We start from the raw sequence: 18885 nt of genomic DNA, 5'->3' as shown, positions 1-18885 counted from the left end.
CCGGCCAACCTGAATGTAGAGGTCGGTAAAGGATCGGTCATATTCCCGAGTCGCCCCGAAGTCCAGAAGAGCCACCTGGGAAGGGGCAACACCTCAGAGGTTTAGCCTGGTGGAGAAGGGGGCCAAGACCCCCATCGCAGACCGCTCTCCCATGCAGCTCCTGTGGGCTCACCTTGTGCAACTGAGGGTCATAGAAGAAGTTGGACCAGTTGGGGTCCGTCTGCATGAAATGGAACTCGAAAAGCTCCCTCAGGCACAGGACCAGGATGTTGTAGCAGATCTGGGGGGAGGGCAGCGGCAGCCCCAGTCACGGCAGCGCCAGGCCAAGTCTGGGGCCTGGGAAGCCCCCTCGCATCCTCCCCACTCCTCGGGTCGCCCCACCCACTGCCCACACGGGGACTCCTGACTCCAGGTTTTCCCCGGCAGGGGGAACACAACAGCCCTCTCTGGCCCTTCATCCCCACAAGGGCACTCGGCGCCCAAGACCACGGTCACACACACCTCGTTCCGGATCTCCTGGCTCAGCCCCTCCGCCTGGTCCAGGGGGAAGCCGGACACCAGCTCTGTGGTCAGCACATGGGGGCTGCACAGCTCATCCACGATCTCGGGCACGTAGAAGAAGGGGTGGTCCTTCAGCAGCTCCCTGGTGGGCAGTGGGGGGGGTCACCCTGGCACCAGAGCCTCCCCACCCCCCATCCCGGGGATGACACTGGGCCATGACCACCGCCACCCACCCTTCAGAGCCACGGGGGTCTTCACCACCCTCCCCAGGGGCCTACTACCCCGAGCCGCCCGTGTTCTCCCCTGTGGGAGCCACTAGTCATGAGCCACACCTGAACTTCCGGGCGCAGGCGGCCTCCCGCTGGTAGTCACACTCCAGGGCCAGCTCCCGCCTCAGCACGTCAATCAGGTGCTCGGGGAACAGGCCTGCGCCGGGAAGGAGGAGGTCAGCGGGGGCTGAGGGCTCCCCAGGGTCACTCCCATGGGTCCCCAGAGCCCATCCCGCATGCCTGCCCTTGACCCGCAGCCAGTCTCAGACCTTCGGGAAGCATGTTGCTCATGTTCAGCACAGCCATGAGGTTGTTGACGTCACTATTGATGCTCTGGGCCACGCCGGGGTACTGTGGGAGGAGCAGGGGGGTCTCGGGCAGGCGGGGCCGGGCCATGCAGGGGAGCCCTGCTCTCCCAGCCCAGTCCCACCCCCAGACCCCATACTCGGGTAAGTGACAGATAATGATGCTACGATGCTACCAGAACCCGCCCCCAGGTCCCTTCATGACTTCTTTCTCCATGTCTGTCCCCCACAGCAGCCAGAGCCCCCCCAGCAGATGCTTGCTTGTCCCCTGGCCCCGCCCACACTAAGCTCGCAGGGAGGCCATTCTACCCGCGCCGCTCAGCAGGTCCTTCCCAGGGCGGGTGCTGAGCAGACCCAGGCATTGCCCTGAAGACGGGGGTGCGTGCAGGGGTGCAGGGCACAGAGGCCCCAACACTGCAGGGCCTTAGCCCGGCCCTCTGCAGCTCCCCCGGGCGTGGAGGCACACACCGGCTGCCTACCTGGATCTTCATGGCCACCTCGCGGCCACCCTTCATGCGAGCCAGGTGCACCTGGCCGATGGAGGCAGCCGCGAAGGGCCTCTCCTCGAAGTACTCCAGCTTGTCCCGCCAGCCGGGGCCCAGGTCATTGTTAAGCGTTTTCTGGCGAGAGGGGTCAGGGAGGGGCCGTAAGTACAGCCCATGTGCGGGACACCCCGAAAAGCACCCCCAGGCTGCACCCTCCTACAGACTGCTGCAGCTGCCCCCCAAGGCAGGGGGGAGGGGCAGAGGACCCAGACAACCCACCCCCCAGGCCCCGTCCGCACACCGTCATCTGCTTCAGTGGCATGAAGTCCGCGCTCTGCCTCACCCGCTCGAAGATCTTGGCCAGGTGGGGGTTGATGAAAGCATCATCTAGAAGGTACCAGAAATTAGCAGAGGGCTAACCCCTCAGAGAGCAGGCGCAGGGGTCAGGAGCAGAGCAGCCCCCTCCAGGGCCCCCAGGGCCATGGATAGAGGCTCCAGGGAAGACACAGGGCCACGGGCTGGGCTGGGCTGCGCACACTCCGGACACACCACAGCCAACAACGGAGGCCGGAGCCAGCCTCTCCCCAGGGCGCAGAGGGCATCTGCGCACCCCAAGGGCCCCAGCATGGGGCAGCAGGGGCTCACCCAGGGACCTGAGAAAGTGGATTTCTTAGAAATAACAGGCAAAGCTTTTTAGGGTTACAGAAGGAGCAAATTTCAGAAATAAAGCAGAGTAAGATCCCAGACACACCCAGAACCTGGCCACCTAGAGAGAACCGTTGTTTTTCCCTTCAGACCAGACCCTATGCCTAATGTGCTGCTTTGGAGCCGTGGTGGCTCCGCCCAAGGCCGCCCCGGTCAGCTTTCCTCCCACGGTGGTGGCCCACAGTGGGAGTGTGGCTGCGGTGGCAGTGTCAGTGTTCCGAAATGATTTGCCGCAAACTGTGGGCAGGAGAGCCACGTCCTGCACACAAGTCCCGCGAGCCGACGCCTTGGCCCCCTGCTGCCCGCTCTGGACCGCTCCCGTGTGTCGGGCCGGAGGCGGCTTCCGGGCAGCCGGGCGTGCATCTCTGACCCTGGCCGTGGAAGGAGTCTCCACGTGGGGGTCCTGGGCTCAGACACACCCTGCCTGCCCTGGGGATTAACGCCATCCCACGCCCTCCCGGGAGCCCCGCTGCACACCCACAAGGGGACTTGTCTTCAAACCCCCTTCCCTGCAGGAGCCAGGCCTCTGGGGCACCCCCACCGCGGCCCCTGGCCCTTCTGCTCAGCCACCTGTCCCGGCCTTCCCTGCTGAGGCCCACACACCCCATGTCCCCAGCATCCTGCCACGACAGGCCTGCGCCGCCCCCCAACACCCACGCGAGGCAGCAGGGGCTGCGGACAGCAGCAGGCTCTCACCAGCCTGCGAGAGGCCGGGACCACCTCTAGGTGCCGAACACCCCCAGGGAAGCAAGAGCAACCACCACGGACGCCCACTTTAAGGTCTTTGAAGATCCCGGCTGGTCAACAGCCAGGACAGGAGCGAGAGGGGCCGGTGGCGGGGGGCACACCCACCCCTCCCAAGTGGCCCCCCGCCATGCACTCACCCTGGATGCTGAGCATCTGGCCCAGCTTGAGCGCCGCCCCGCGCACCTTGCACAGCGTGCGCACGATCCGCTCCGCGTTCGCCTCCGACAGGAAGGGGCTGGAATCCAGCACGGCCTTCTTCCCTGCGGGCAGGAGCCGGGTCAGCGCCGCCTGCTGTCCCCTCCCGGGGCGTCCGCAGGCCTCACCCGGTCCACCCCAGGCCATGCAGCGAGAGGAGGACGGGGCTGGGGCTGGGAAGCCATGAGCGCCCGTGGGGCAACTGCAGCTTGTCTCCTCACTCAGCCCGGGAAGTCAGGGAGCTTGGGTGCACCCAGCGCCGTCCCCAGGCTCCAGCCTCGTAAAAACAGGGACGATACAGAACTTCGGGGGGTGGGGGGGCTCTCAAGTGCAGCATGAAGGAACGGGCAGGAACTGACACAGGCTCCAGCCTCCTGAGCACCCCCGAAACCAGCAATGCAACTAACACTCCGGGGTGTCATGCAACCCACCCACCCGAGGCTGTGCAAGGTCCTCCAGGGCCACGCGGGTCTCCCAGGCCTGACCGGCAGCTGCCCGACGTATGCACGCACACGCATTTACACACGTGGAGCCCTTTCCTCGGGATCTGTCCCCGGGGCCTGATGGGAGCACCACGGAAGGCCATGGTCAGTGGCACGTAGGGAACAGGCACTAGGAGGGAGGGACCTGGAGGGACCCATGTGAGGTCCCCGTCACTGTCCCTCCCCCTCACGTACAGGACAAAGGTCATCTGTATCCCTGAGATCACAAGGCAAGCTAGCTGCGGGAGGGGGCCGTTGGCCGGGGACAGAGCACAGGGGCAAGGACAGCACTCGGCCAGCTGCTGTCTGCCTTCCCCCTCAGCCTGCGGAGGCGCACAAGGTGCAGTAACCTCAGGGGTGCAGATGACCTTTGTCCACTACGACCAGGGGTGAGGACACAGGGGGGCTGCTACCGTGTGGCCACAGGATGTCAGGGCCCATTCTGGCGTCCATCCACTCACCCCAACCCCAGCACGGCCCAGCCCCAAAACTGAGTCAGCCCTGGTCAGAAGGCCTCCCCGCCAGCTCCTCCAGCCCTGGGACACCTGCTGCTTTCCCTGCACTCTGTCCTGTGAGCCTGGTTAGATCTGTGCCCATGGCTGTCCCCCACGGTACCTCGCACTGTCCTCAGCCCACATCATCACAGGCCGGGCCCAGTGCTCGGAGCGCGGGAGCCACGTCCTCCAGGAAGGAACAGGTCGGGTGGCCAGTGTGCTCCCGCCCTCCACCCCCGGGTGCTGCGTCCAGCCTGGCCTCTGACATATTGGGGGGGGTGAGGGGGGCAACATGGGCACTAAATGGGAACTAAGCCCCAGGGACACTCAGTTTGCAAACAAGAAGCTCCCAAGAGCACCCGTTGATCTTCTGCCCTCCCCACCCCGAGGGCAGTTGCACAAGGCCGGATCCGCCCCAGAAGCTGGGCCAAGAAGGGGCCCCACATCACCCCTTGCCCTGAGTCAGAGCTGAGGGAAGGGGGGGACCCTTCTGTGTGCACTGCCACCCCCCAGCCCCTGGGCCCCTGTGGAAAGGTGGGGAAGAGGAGGGGAGGGGAAGAGGCCCAGGAGGAGGCAGAGCTGTGCTTCCCGCACACACAGTCTTAGGCCGCCTGCAGCGCTCCTGAGACGTGGGGACGCAGCCCCTCTCCACGGCCCGGAGGTAGGTGCTCCCGCCTGGGCATGGCCGGTTCTGAGAACCGCCTGGTAGAGCCGGGCCATGGTGGGCGGCCCCCACTCAGGAGAGGCTCTGCTGGCACCGCCTGAGCTGGGCTGGTCAGTGTCCTCCAGGCCACAGGTTCGAGCCCACTTGGGAGCTGGAATGCAGCCTGGGGGGGTGCCAAGGCCCCCTGACCTTGGCTCTCAGGCCATGGTCCCTAGGCCCCTGGACCCCCAGGCAGGGTCACCACTTCCCTGACGAAGGTCACCAGCTGTAACCTTGGATCCAGTGCTGCCTCTTTTCCGCTTGGCTGAGGTGCCCGGAGAGCAGCCAGTTTCTGGGGGTTGGAGGCGCAGAGAACACAGTCTTTTCGTTCCAGAGAAAGCCAGGCTTCGTTTCCCAAAGTGTCTCAAAGCTGACACTAAAAATACCCTCACTAAACCCTCTCTGTCCTCTGGTCCCTCCTGTTCCAAGGACACTTGATGCGCCCTGGGCACCCCATTCTCAGGCCTGTGGGGACAGCCCAGTGCCTTCTCTCCACAAGGCCCCTCGTCCCCACCGGAGGGTCTTGCAGCCGAAGAGGGGCCGTCCAGGTGTGAGGAAGGCCCTCCTCAGGGTCCCTAGCCTGGGCTCCGGGGGTCTCCATGCAAGAGCATGGTGGGGTGTCCCCCACATGGCCTGAGAGCCAGTCTGCCGAACCTTCTCCACGGAGTCCTGCCCCAGCCTTGCCACCCAGGCTGGGGGGACTGATGGTTGTGAACTCACAGGTTGGGAGGCAGGGGACAGAGGTCTGGTGCTCACCTCAGAGACCGAGGGCTTGGGGTGAGGGGGGCAGCTGCAGGTCTCGGAGGTGGGGGCAACCGAGGGCCCTGAGGGGCTGGTCCAGCAGCACAGACAACTCCCCCCCCCCCCCAGCAGAGCAAGGCGGCCGCAGGGCCAAAGCCAGTCCGCAGTGGGCAGGTGTGCTGGCCGCCGGAGGAGCCGGGGGGTGGGGGGTGGGGGGCGTGGCTCCTGGAGGCCCACACTCCAGAACACGGGGGTCTGGGGGCCGATGGGCGCACCTCCGAGGGCCCAGCTCACCTGAAGGGTCGTCTGGGCGGAGGCTCTTCTTGGCTACCTCAGCCAGTGCCCCAAAGCCTAGACCCACAGCCAGACCTGCAAGGAAGAGAAGAGGTGCTGGGTGCTGGTGCAGGGTCTGCCCGCCGCCCCCCCATCTGCGAGGCCCTGAGCTGCAGCCCCATATGGTCACTGGCTGCAGCTCCCCAGAGACCCTCGCCGACGGTCCCGACGTTCTGAGAAGGGAGAGAGGAGGGACGTGCGCTGTTTCTGAGGCGTGGCGCCTCCGAGCGAGAGCCTCCTCCAGCCCCTGCACGCAGGGCGGCGAAGGCCCTAAGAACGTGCACGAGTGCGACGCGGTTTCCCAGCACAAACCGAACACGGAGCAGCAACGGTCTGCGGGCCGAGGACACCCTGACCCCACAGGCAACCCCCAGAAAGCAGCCAACCGCTTCGGCATGGAGAGCTCCACCGCTAGAATCGCCCTGACCCCACTGCCGCTGAAGGAAAGGCGTCAGTGCGGCGAGAAAGCAGTCGCTGGTGGGAGTCAGAACACTGTGCCAAGGCAAAGGCCAGCATCCCGGGCCCAAGCCGTGGAGACTCACCGGCAGGGCCCAGCAGGTGGACAGTGGTCTGAGGACAATGGGGGCAGCAGACAACGTCTCATCTAAAAAGTGTTTCGCAATCTTCAGAATCAAAGTTCATCCATACCCCTTTTGTCCAGAGATGGGGAGTGCCGACCCCAGCTGGCAGGGAGAGCCACGGAACCCAGCAGGTGCCACGGATGCCACACAGAAAGCCTAGGACCTACAACTGCCTCTACTTGAGGCGCGGTTCTCGCTGGCCGGGGGCACTGTTAGCAGAGAGTGGAGGACACGTGCGTGAGTGCACCGGCCACAGCAGAAGGGACAGCAGGGACCCCTGGCGGATGCAGAAGACCCAAGGCCTTGAGCCCGTGGCAAGGCGGGGCACAGCAGCCCCACGCCCAGAGGCGTGAGCTCCCCCAGGGCCCGCTGCTCAACAGCATGTGCTTCTCTGTCTCCCCAGCTCTGCACAATCATTACTTGTTACTGTTTTGAAAAATATGACTGAATTTATTGAAAATTTATTGAAAATTTTATTTTGCAAAAATTAAGAGCCAACAAACAACAGAACAATAATTTTTAAAACCCAAAGATAACCCAACCTTACAACGTTCTCCTGCAAATCATCTTAGCCGCCCTCAGGCAAGGGTGCGGCTCAACAGCAGGAAGGGGCTCCGGCCCCCTGGGTCGTGGGGAGGACTCAGTCCGCGAGAGCTCCTGGTGAGGCCAGGCCGCGCTCCAGCTTCCTCCGACCGTCACTGCTCCGGTTCAACGGGGCGACAACAGGGCTGCCCAGAGAACAGGCAAGGCCAGCCGCGTGCAGAACGGTACATTTTCTAGAGCCACGGTAAAATTTAAAAAAAAAAAAGCGTGCGAAGTCAATGTGCATCATGTGTTTTATTTAACGTGATACAACTGAAATACTACCAAGTCCCCTCGTGTGTAAAAATTGCCCGAGCTACTTCACAGCTCTGTTTTGGTTTTGTACTGAGTCTTCCGAATCTAGCGTGTACTGGCCGCCCCGTGCGCCGCCGGCTCGGGCCCCGCACGCTCCAAGCACCCACATGCCGCCCAGCGCAGGGTGAGCCGAGCTCCAGCAGCCACAGGAAGAAGCCAGGCACCCAGAAAGGCCATCTGGGTGCCGGGGCTATTTCCACTCAGACCAGCTCCCAAGGGCCGTGGGCCGGGAGCAGCCCTGCCATTAAACATTAACTCCGCGGGGCCACCCGCCCCACCCAGCGAGGTGTCTGCCTTTGCAAAGTGAGTGATAACAAGCAGGGTTAACCGTCAAACCAGTGACCTCCACCAAGGTCTCTGCATCTAGATTCTTCTCCACCTGCATCAAGTCCAAAGACAAGCCTAGGGTTCACGGGCCTGGCCACGCAAGCAGAGGTGCCCACCGCCCCAGCTTCCCTGCCCACTGTCCCCCTCAGAAGTTCTGTCACACCCTTCCCGGGCCATTTCTAGGTCACCCGGCAGGGCCAGAGCTCTCCAAGGACAAGGACCTGTCAAGTTAGATCACAAAAAGAACGTTCCACAAAGATGGCGTTAGGCTCCTTCATGCTGCCCACTGACAGGCCCCCCCACTGCACCAGCCCAGCCACCCTGACCTTGGCCTCAGGAACTCCTGCTCCAGTGAACCAAGAATAACCCGCCCTCCCCCACCAGGCAAGCTTCCAGCCATTCTCAGAGCCTCGCTGAGAGGGAAGCACGAGCCCAGCCAGGCTCTTCCTTCTCCCAGAACCAGGCGGTGCCGGAGGCCTCCGCTGCACCCCCTGAGGCCTGGTGAGGACACCCAGAGACCCACTTGCTCACTCCACATGCAGCCCGTGCCCTTGGGCCTCACTCAGTCCCCCCAGCGCTCAGGGCGGCGCCCCCCTCCACGCTGGGCTGCACCACCCGCCTGGCCCACACCGCCTGGCAGCAAGGCTGCTAGATGACCAGCAGCCCGCGGAGCCGGCTCTGCAGCCCGGGGGCGGCCGTGGCCAGCTCAGCCTTCGTCCTGGCCGGCGGGGAGGGGCCACCCCTGCCAGGAAGGCTGCTGGCCTTTCTCTCACCAACAGAGCTTTTGCGGCCCAGAAACGCCAGGGAAGCAGCAGGCTTCTCCCCAGAGACAGGAGGGCCCCGGGCCAGCTTCCCAGGCCCCCATCCCCAGCTCCCCCTCCCTGCAGTCCCCCGGAGGTCATCGGAGCTAAACGAGGCCACCCTGCAGCAGACTCTGGCTTCGGCCCAGACGTCAGCAGAGGCTGAGAAAAGGAGAAACCAAACACCCTCCGACAAACAGCACCGCTGGGAAGGAGGCTTGGTGCAAGGTGCCCAAGCGGGAAGGAGCAGCTCTACCTGCCAGAAACCCCAGGCTGTTTACAGAGCAAGGATCACGGGGGTTTCTGCAGCACAGCCCCGGGCCAGGAGATTTCCACAGACAACAGACTGTGTGCCAGGCTCCCCTCTGGGCCTGTGCTGTCGTAACGCGCCTTCTAAGCCAGAGGGCACACAGAGGCGTGGGGAGGTAAGGACACTGGCTTTGCAGCAAGCTGTTCCTGAGTCCTGGCCCTGGGGGACAGTGCGGGCTAGGAGCAGGGCCAGGAGGAAGGAGGGTTGTGGAGTCCCCTGGACAGCGTGCCCCCAGGCGGTCAGCAGTTGCCCCCCACCCATGCCCAGCAAGGGATGCCCGCCGCAGGCTCAGACTCAGCTCAGGTCCCTGCGCGGTCACAAGCAAGCACATGGCCCTGGGGAAGCGGCCATCACCGTACCCACCCTCACCTCCCTCAGAGCTCCTCAGGGGCGAAGCGGACTCCTGTGCCCCTTGTAGACCAGCTCTTGGAGAAGCAGAAACCGTGTGCCCAGGCCCCCGCCACCCCAGCTGAGCGGGCGCAGGGCGGGCACTGGCTGCCAGAGGAAAGCAGGAGTGCACCCCCAGGAATGCGGGCGGCAAGCGGGGGTCCCCGTGAGCCACCCCACAAGCAGTCAGCCCTGCACGCGGCCTGCCAGACCCGGGACCTCCGATCTCCGCGGCCTCGATGACGATCGAGCCCAGGTGATCAAGCTGTGTGAGCAGAGGCCTGACTTCAGACAAGCAACCCAGGCGCATGGAGCCAGAGGGCCGGGCGCACGGCTCTGCCACACAAGACCCGAAGTCTCCCCTCCCCGTCAGCTCCCAGCCCCAGCCCCAGGTCTCATGGCAGCACCCCTGAGGGACGGCTCCACTCGGCTCCTGGGCCTGCCTGCACCCACGGCGAGTCGGTCACCAAACTCGCTACTCAACTTCCTGTCACTGGTCTTGGGAGCACATGCGTTGCATTTCTGCGTTACTAAAACATGAGAATAGCTGAGGGAATTTGATTTGTTTTAAATGTTCTTGGCAAAATTAAAACCAAAAAACCAAGTACACCCAGTCACCCTGTGCTTGTTTGCTTACTGTGGGGACGGGGCCGCAAGAGCCCGGGGTGGCGGCACGACGACCCCGGGGCACGTGCTGCTGCTGAGCCACCCCACAGCCACCGCCGCACACCTCCACCCTCGCACCCCTATTTTCCAACAGAGAGGACACTCTTCTGTGGCCTCATCTCTTTCTTGATATGTTTGTTCCTTTTTTACTAAGACGTTACTCAGTTTTCACATCTGGAGGCCCGTGACTAGCAGCAGAAACATACATGGACACCTGGAAGCACATCGTAACCGGACAGAGGGTGACATGTGCCCCTCCCCCTTCCTCAAGTCGATGTTTTGTTGTTGTTTTTTTTTTTTGAACGGGCTCCACACCCAACACGGGACTCAAACCCACAACCCTGAGATCACGTCAACGTTCCTCTGACTGAGCCAGCCAGACACCTCTCGTGAACTATTTCTTTAAAGCAAAGCATTTTTCTGGGAATAGGGATCCCTTAACCTTTCACCTTCTAAAATTACAAGGGTTCCCAAGGGTCCCTTCACTCTACTTGTCACTCCTGGCCCAGTCTTATCACATCTGTTCCCTAGATCTGATTTCGCAAGCCTGTTCCACACATCGCCCTCCTTCTTCCTGCTCCTGCGCGTCCCGTCTCCCCCAACCCCGGCCTGGTGCCCTCAGCAGTCCCTCACTCCTGCCTCCCTGGCGGAGGCCTGGTCACCACAACCGTGGAGGAACCACGCCTGGCTCCTTCGGAGAACAGCCCTTCTGCAGGGGGCCTGACCCACTAAGGTCTCCTGTCACCCTCCTGTCCTCCCTCAGGTTCCAGACACACAGGAGACGGGAAGACAACTGCTCTGAATCACGAAGTGGAAAAGGGGCGGAAGATACGAGAACATGGGAGACACGGACATGCAATACATCTAACAAACGTTGGGGAGAAAACATGGTAGAAGCAGCACTGGAAGAAGAAATGACCAGAACTTCCCAACGCCCATGAAGGACATTAAGCCACAGGTCAAAATAGCCTCACCAAAGCCAATGCAAGACCCCTGACTTCCCCGGGCCACGGGCTCAGCTGCCGACCCTGGGCTCTGTGTCAAGCCAGCTGTTAGCAGGTGGCAGTGTCAAGGCGCTGGAGGACCCCTGTATGTGGTCCGACATGCACACGGGCTTGTCTTCCTGTCCACGGGCCTCCTGAGGAGGTCTCTGTGCACCAGGCTGGCCACCCATGGCTGGCTTCCAGAGCGTGAAAGCAGGCCTTTGAAAGGTCTGCTAAAGGCCTGGAACTAATCTGGGTCACCAGCCCCGGTGGGCTCTTCTGTCCTAGGAGAGCGCAGACCCAAGGGAGCCAGGTGCTACACCCATAGAGGGCAAGGCCACCAGGCCAAGCAGCACAAGCGGCCACCCCAGCCCCAAAAGTGCCCCTCCCTCCAGAGCAGCGGTCACACGGGGGCCTCGTGTCCACGGAAACAGGCCCCCAGCTTGCTGGGAAGGCAGCCTGCTCTCCTCCCTAGCCCTGCCCGGCTCCCAGAGGCCCCGAACCAAGCTACGGTGGGTGGGGTCAGCCTCCCGTGATCGGGACATCGTGCAGGGCAGACAGCGGTCGGCAGAGCAGAGAAGGCGGGACTAGGGTGGGCAGGGGGCGGCTGACTCAGCCACACAGCCAGGATCCACAGCATCACACCCCTTCCCTCTTGGCAGGGGGCCGGGGGAGGCAGGAGGCAAATGAACTCCAGCCACACACTGGGGAGAAAATCCCTCCTTGCTGGGTGTCATCAGCACCTCCAGGTCTTGAAAGTGGCCTGGACAGGGAAGCTGTCTCCCGTTCAGAGGAAGAGACGTGATCGTGATCTCCCCAATGGCCACGGTGTACAGATGAAGCGGGAGACCAGATGGACGGGCCCGACCCACAAGCCACTACACCGTGTGGGAGTCTCCCAAGGGTGCAGCAGGGGTTTTCCTTCCCTCCTGCCCCACTGACCACTGTCCTGAGCCACAGGCAGCTGCAGCAGATCATCGGGGGGGGGGGGGGACAGCTGCAGGCCTCCCCCCACCGTTCTGCTCCCTTGGATAACCGCACCCTGGGCTCCACTCCCGCCAGGCCAACGGCTCCAGCTGGGCACAAGCAATGGATCCCGTGCGTGTTAACCCTTTTCCCCATAATATAAATATTCTGGCCCTGCGGTGTCGTGTACTGTAATCGTAAGGCTCTCCGTCCGGCAGTATTCTCGGGGCCTGAGCGCGCTCAGTGGGCAGCAACTACTTGCTCCAGCACCAGGGAGCACGACTACTGGAAGGGCAGAACCCACGCAACCACCTTGTTCTGGCCAGTAAGGACACGAGGGCCGAAAAGCCGGCCCTGAAAACCCACCACCCGCCCTGCTCCATGGGAGATGAGGTGTGATCTCCTCCTGCCCGAGACCGGACTGGTCTGAACCAAAAGAGCCGGTGCAGGGAGGCGAGGTGAGGGTGCACTCGGGGAAGGGGCGCAGGGGAAGCCAGGACTGGCTGAGGGTCATCTCTGTGTGTAAGAGAGGATTCCTGTTCCAGATGTGTGATCCCAGGACCCGGGACTCCCTTCTATCCGATCCATCCGTCGGGGCATTGGGCTGGGCCAACAGCGCACAGCGCACGCCTGTGCGGGTTCTGAGAACGAGTGCGCGAGGACAGGCCTCAAAACAATACCTCTGGGCCCACCTCACGCTGCCCAGGAACGGGGGTCTGAGGCAGGGGGAGGACTTCACAAATATGTGTTGGTCGTCTCCATATTCTTTTGGGGTTTTATGGTTTATAAACTCTTTTGTATTGAGAAAAATAGCCAGAGCATCTTTGACAAAAAGTTCTACACCAGAAGACTCTGGACCACAGCCTGGTGACCCCTCTTACAGTGGTGGGGGTCCTGAACCCTCCTTTCTCTTGGGGTCCCCTCTTCTATTTTGGGCCAGATCTTCTGTCCCAAACACTTGACTCCCACCCCAACTCCTCTTCTCCCAAAAAAGCCCCCTCTTCCCCGCAACACACACACATTTAAGTCCTGAAGAAGCTAAGAACACTCCAGCCTCTGTGCCCAGTCTCCGGTGTCAGGACCATTTCCTGCTGGGATTCGTACCAACACACCCACACCCATTATGGGATGCATCAAACCTACTTAAATCTTTAATCTTAGGGGAGAGAGAAGCAGAAGCAACGGTGGGAGGGGAGGGGCCTTCCATGCAGAAGGTAGGGCTGGGGGACCAGACGGAAGATGAACGTACAACCACGTCACTCGGGAATTTCCATGCAGGTGCAAGAAACTTCTGTCAAAGTGGCCACAAGACTGTTTAGCGGGAGAAGGACAAAGGCAACTCCATGCTAAGCACTAGAAACCACAGCTTTGTGTGCAATCCTGAATTTAGGGGGCGGGGTCCAGGGGGGTGCAGAGAGGAGAGCGTGTAGCTCTCTGCTCTTTCCCGATCCCCTCCTTTCGGGAGCGGCAGAACACTAAGGCCCCGTGGGCTTGAGCGACTCCTCCTCCGGGCAGTGTTTCCTGGCGGCTGACTCCGCTGGGCTGGGTACTTCCTCTCCCACTTGCTAGTGTTTCTAACACACACGCTGACCCTTCTCCCTTCTCTCTTTACCCTGAGAAAGTAGATGAACATGTAAAGACTTATTGGTTCTCGGAATCCCTATTTTATAAAAGGGAAAACCTAAGCAGGGCCCAAGGTCATAAGGAAGCAAGGCTGGATACCTGATACTGTGACGACCTAAAGCCCAGTTCTGACCCCATCTTTCATATCACTCCTTAACAAGACCTAATATCCACCGTTCGCCCTGCTCACATCTCAGCCGTGACACCCCCCGAACCGAGGTGCACCCAGGACTCCCACCCCATCCACGTCCACCAGCTGGATACCTGCCGCTGACCTTCTCAAGGTCAAGCCTGCCTCCCAGGGGATCTACCGTGATCCCTTTCCTTCATGCCCCTCCTACAAAAAATCCCTACACCTGTTGGTCCACATCACACCCCACAAGGGGAAGAAAGGTCAGAAGTGTTTTCTAGAAGAACAAAGCAGGAGTGTTAACTCACTCTGTTTAGACAACAACCCAGCAGTAAACCACAAACTTCGCAATACAGTGAACCACAGGTATAAAGCAGGATGTTTGTAGCTCTGGAGAAAAATGGTTTTTTGCAACACAAACAGTTCTAAAATCTATGATATTAATTCTGATCTTCTATTCAGTTTTCCTCTGTTTTTTAAATGCCAGTCCTGACCCACTGAACTGATGTCACACTGGCTGAAAGGTCGTAACACACAGCGTGACCACCTCGGGGTGTAGCTGAAAGCCCAGAACACCCCCAAGAGCCAGAACGCCACGTTCTCCCCAGACCTGGGTGCTCCCTGCCATCACCCTCCCCCCTCGAAGCCCGACAGGAGGGGCCAAGTGCTGAGCAAACCCCTAGTGTGCGCACGCTGAGGACGGCTCCAGGCCCCAGGCAGCTGCGAGCACGGGCTCCAGAGGCTTCTGATGGCACAGGACACCTGCTCACTCTGACCCCATCCCAGGTTGGGTCTGGCCCCGGGGAGCCCTGCCCCGGGGCTTACTGAGGCTGCCTGTCTGCCGCACACACCTTCCCCCAGAGACCCTCCCGCTGCGCTCGTCTACCTTGACCCCACCCCCGAGGGCCTGGCTTCTGCACCCTCACCGGAACGCACTGCATTCCATCAAATTCAATTTGCCACCACGACCTCCTTCTGACCACTTTTCCCAATGAGACCCTCTACTTGCCTCACCCACAAAGAGCCCCCATAAGAGGATCCACCCCACTCCAACCCCGTCGGTCGAGCAAAGCCTATGTGCTGAGCCCCATCCGGAGCGGCGGGAAGAGGGCTGGAGAGAAAGACCGCAGAGCGAGAAGGGACAGCTCCGGCCTCGGACCTGCTGGGGAGAAAAGCGGGCCTCCACGCAACACTCCGGTAGCCAGTGCTGCCCACCCAGCAGCCCCTGTGGGAAGCAGGGAAGTGCCCAGGCTCCTGTGGGGTGAGGATCCCCGGAGGCCGCCAGGTTCTCAAACTCGTCTCAGGAGCAGTCACAATGCTGCGTGAGGAACTGGCTGACTGCAAGTCCACACAAGGAAATAAAGCCACGGCTCTGATGGTACTTTGGGCTGGACTCGGCAGCAGCTAAGCAGCAGCACATGCAAATTTTGGAACAGCAATGGAACAAACGCTTCAAGAAAGTTCCATCCAATGAGCGGGCTCTGCGCATCGGGGAGACCAGCAGCCGTCACTCAGTGTCAGAGCCCGCACACGGGTCCAGCTCCGAGGGCCAGGCTCCCGGGGGCGCAGAGCCAACCCCGAATGAGGAGCGGGACGGCGTCTCGGGGAGAAGCGGCTGCAGAGCACGCGCGTGCCGGGGCATACGGCGGGACACTCAGAAGCGCACCTGAGCAAAGCGCCAGACAAGCAGGTCATGGTGCAGACACACACAGCGACCTGCACCTTGCTCGCGAGCGGAAAGGACAACGTGAGGTCACTGCAGCAGGTACGAGGGCTTCACTCCAAAGTCATCTGCGACTCAGCTCAGGTGTACTGGACACAACAGGACTCAAAGCTCCAGGGAAAAGGAGAGCTCCCAACCGCACAGACTTCCTGACAGAACTCAAGGCCACAGCCCCTGGTTAGCCGTCCACTGACACCTGCCAGCTTGTGGGGGTCTAGCCAACGATTCCTGTGAGGCCAGTCAGGGGCAAAAACCCCTCTGGAAGCTCGACGGCTCCATGAGGAAGGTTGACTGCCCAGCCCTGTCCCGGCAGCAGGGCTCAGTGACAGGAGGGAAAGGCTGCTGCCGCAGACACGGTCCCCCAGGGGTGACAGAGGCAGAGTGGGATACAGTCACTGGACCATCCCCTGGGGAGAAGGGTCAGGAGCAGCTGAGTCAGGCGCCAATGGCCTCCCCGGGACCCCTCGGGTCCCCACCCTCTCCCACCTCCATGCAGGCCCCATGGTGGCCAAGCGGAGGATGGCCCAGGGCAGGCGAGGCGGCATGGGTGCACACGGCCACCTTACCTCCGAAATTGGCCAGCCGCCCAATCCGTGTAACCGGCACCTTCCGCTCCCGAGAGTGCTCGCTGAGCTAGAGGGGGCAAGGAAAGAGACCGCACGGAATCGGCGAGCGGGATAGGACGAGCCGGCAGGGTCCGCGCAGCCCCCCACTGCTCCGCTCCACCCCCGAAGTCGGCCGCTCCACCTGGCGGCCTACTCCACCAAGAGGAGGCCTCTGTGTCCCCAAGAACTCCAGACCACGGCATCCGAGAACGTCCTCAAAGGAAGGACTGACACCAGCGCCACCGGGAGCAGCGGCCACCCCAGTCCCACTCCACCTGGCCCTCCGGGACGCACCATCTGCTTGTGGGGCTTGCTCTCGGGGCGAGCCTTGGCCTGCCGGGCCTTCTCAATGTCCTCCGTGGTGAGGCCCCCCACGGGGGGCTGGTCCTGGTGGAAGAACCTTCGCGGAAGGCCTGTGGCAGCAAGCGTGTGTCTGGGGTCTCCAAAGAGCCTCCCAGTGACCATGCCCAGAGGGGAGGCAGCCTGGCCCGGGAGCCCGGCTTCCCTAAAGGGTCCACTGGCCACGTAGGCTGGAGCTGGGCCCTCACTGCCAGTGTGATCCCAGGGTGGGGGCGGTGACCGGTGAGGAGAGGAGGCGGCAGAGAAATCTGTGGGGGCCCCCGCAGTCTGAGGCCCAGCAAACTCTGCTTCCGGGTCGTCGAAGCTCTCAGCATAAGGCTCCTGGCGCTGATCCTGAACCTGTGGGGAGTGGTGAAGCCAGCATGAGAGAAGCACCTGTGCCCACCCCACGCCCTACATGGGACGGCCCATGTTCCACCGGGTAAGCAGCCCTCAGCCAAATCTGTAGGGGAGCTCCTGCTCCTTCCCAGCCCGAAGCCAGGAGACCCAGGTTCCGCCCTGCTCCTGACAAGCCCCGCTCCCTGGTCCTGGAGACATGAAGTGTCCTTCAGACAGACGTGTCCTTCAGACAGCCACTGAGCACCCGCTGGGTGCCTTGCCAGGCCCGGGGGAGGACTGCCACACTAGGGCAGCAAGTTCTTCACCTGTAAAGGGAACTGGGGTCTGGGCCACCAGTTCCCGGGGGGCTGTCCCAGCTCCGTGAGGCACCCGGAAGGACAGCAGGTCTCCCGAGCCAACGCCCCTGCTGTGTCCTGGTTCACCATCCTGGCCTCGCCAAGAGCTCCAGGCCAGCCCCTCCTGCCACCCACTCCTGCCAGCCTCCTTACCTGCACCTGCCCCAAAACCAAGCCGATCTGCTCCGCAGCCGCGGACTGCAGGGCCCTGGCTGCCACGAGGAGCTCCCCGCCGAGGCCCAGGTGTTGCAGGTGGGTCTCCACGGCCGCCTGGGTCAGCTTGGCAAGGCCTTTGACCAGCATGATGGTGTCCCCCAGCACGGCAGCCATCCTGGAGGGCTGCAAGAGAGCGGGCTAGTCACGGCATGCCCCACACTCAGAGCAACTGCACCCCAAGGTCTGGGCAGAGGTATCAGCAGGTCTGGTCCTGCCACTGGACCCCTCTGGTGCAGGCTGATGGACAGAGAGGACAGTGGGGGACGGGGGCAGGGCTCTGGGTCGTAGGAGACACCAAGGCACAGAGAGGTGAAGTGAGTTACCAGACGTCTCCCAGCGACCAAGTGGCAGAAGAGGGACATGAAGCCAGGAGTCCTGATTCAGCCCAGTGCTCTTTCCCCTGGAGCCAAACTAGGTCTGGAAGGGAGCGTCCACCCTGAAGCACCTCCCTCTAGGGCCCAGGGCGCCCTGACCCCAACCCCTCTGGGCTGCCCGTCCCGACCCAGCTGCCCCTGCTCTGCCCGGCGGGCCTCTGACAGACACCCACAGGTCCAGGGACATGCAGAGCCCCCTGCCCACCCTCAGGCTCCACGAATAGTCCAGCTGTGGGGTCTGCAAACTGCAGTCCAGCACCCTCCATCTGGGAAATCCAAAGCAGCATGAAAACCAAGAGCAGCAGGACGCGGGATGGCCAGGAAAGCACTGAGTGCACTGCGGGCAGGGCCCTCTCCGGATCCTTGTTTCCCCTGCGTGCACCCATACTTTTCCCTCTACTCCGTCGCAGTGTAAAACGCGTTCCTTCATGTCAGCCAGGTCCAAAGAGCCAGAAAGCCACCTTACCCAGGGCTGCCTCCCAGGGGAGCATGTGCAGTCATCCCCCAAGTATTTCCTACAGCCTACGCGGGGTTGCGTGCAGGGGGCGGGGGGGATAGGGTCCCGGTGACATGCTGGGGCTGAAGAAAACACACAGAAAGGAAAGGAGCAGCAGGGGACCCCAGAGAAGCAGCTGGGGAGCACTCTGGCCAGGGCAGGGAGGAGCTGGGACCTGCTACGAGGAGGGGTGAGGCTGTGGGGGAGCCCAGGAAGGGCCGGGTACACCCTGGACAAGGGGCCTGAACCAGCAGGAAGGAGGCCGAGGGCACAGAAACGCTGCAGAAACGCTGCAGACTCCGAATTCTCCTCACATGAGGGAAGGGAAGCTCCAACTCTGAGGACCTCGTAGCTCCAGCGGCCTCCAAACACAGCTGACTGCCTCCAGCCCGCCTGTCACAGCGGAGCAGCTGGGGTCAGCCCAGGGGTCCTGCAGGGACCCTGAGCTTGGGAAGGGAGCAGCTACTCATATTTACAAGGAGAATGAAGGCACAGGAGCCTGGAGAACAGAGACAACCCACGGTTACCTGCCTTTGCCACTACCATCAGGACAGCAGCCACCAGGCCCCAGGCTGGAGTGCTCTCCACTCACCATCATTTGGTCCTTTAGAAACAACTTAGTGACACAGGTATCACTGCTCCTCCTTCCTCCACAAAGGAGAAAACCAAAGCCAGAGTGGTCCACGATCCTGAATGGTGCCCCGAATGGTGGTCCTGGGGTCTGACCCCAGCCCGGCTCTGCCCTGTGCTCACCACACCAGGCTGCCTTCCTAAGCACTTGGCCCACTGGCCCTGGGGCATCCCCTC

At 62.1% G+C, this 18885-nt stretch overlaps 1 protein-coding gene across 1 annotated transcript in view; it reads right to left on the bottom strand.

The window, feature by feature from the left end:
- COQ8A (coenzyme Q8A) overlaps window positions 1-18885 on the bottom strand; it is a 35673-nt gene that overhangs the window by 1297 nt on the left and 15491 nt on the right. The window contains exons 2-13 of the mRNA XM_032862861.1: window positions 17146-17331; window positions 16253-16657; window positions 15920-15986; window positions 5922-5996; window positions 3150-3272; window positions 1862-1947; window positions 1555-1695; window positions 1040-1121; window positions 834-927; window positions 502-643; window positions 173-280; window positions 10-75 (exon numbers count right to left, since the gene is read on the bottom strand). Coding sequence (XP_032718752.1) covers window positions 10-75; window positions 173-280; window positions 502-643; window positions 834-927; window positions 1040-1121; window positions 1555-1695; window positions 1862-1947; window positions 3150-3272; window positions 5922-5996; window positions 15920-15986; window positions 16253-16657; window positions 17146-17322 — 1566 coding nt within the window. The 5' untranslated portion in view covers window positions 17323-17331. The remainder of the gene's footprint in view (window positions 1-9; window positions 76-172; window positions 281-501; window positions 644-833; window positions 928-1039; window positions 1122-1554; window positions 1696-1861; window positions 1948-3149; window positions 3273-5921; window positions 5997-15919; window positions 15987-16252; window positions 16658-17145; window positions 17332-18885) is intronic.

This window comes from Lontra canadensis, unplaced genomic scaffold, assembly GCF_010015895.1.
Source record: "Lontra canadensis isolate GAN:19392208 unplaced genomic scaffold, GSC_riverotter_1.0 scaffold24, whole genome shotgun sequence".
Taxonomy (NCBI): Eukaryota; Metazoa; Chordata; class Mammalia; order Carnivora; family Mustelidae; genus Lontra; species Lontra canadensis.
This window is presented reverse-complemented; position numbering and strand designations above follow the sequence as displayed.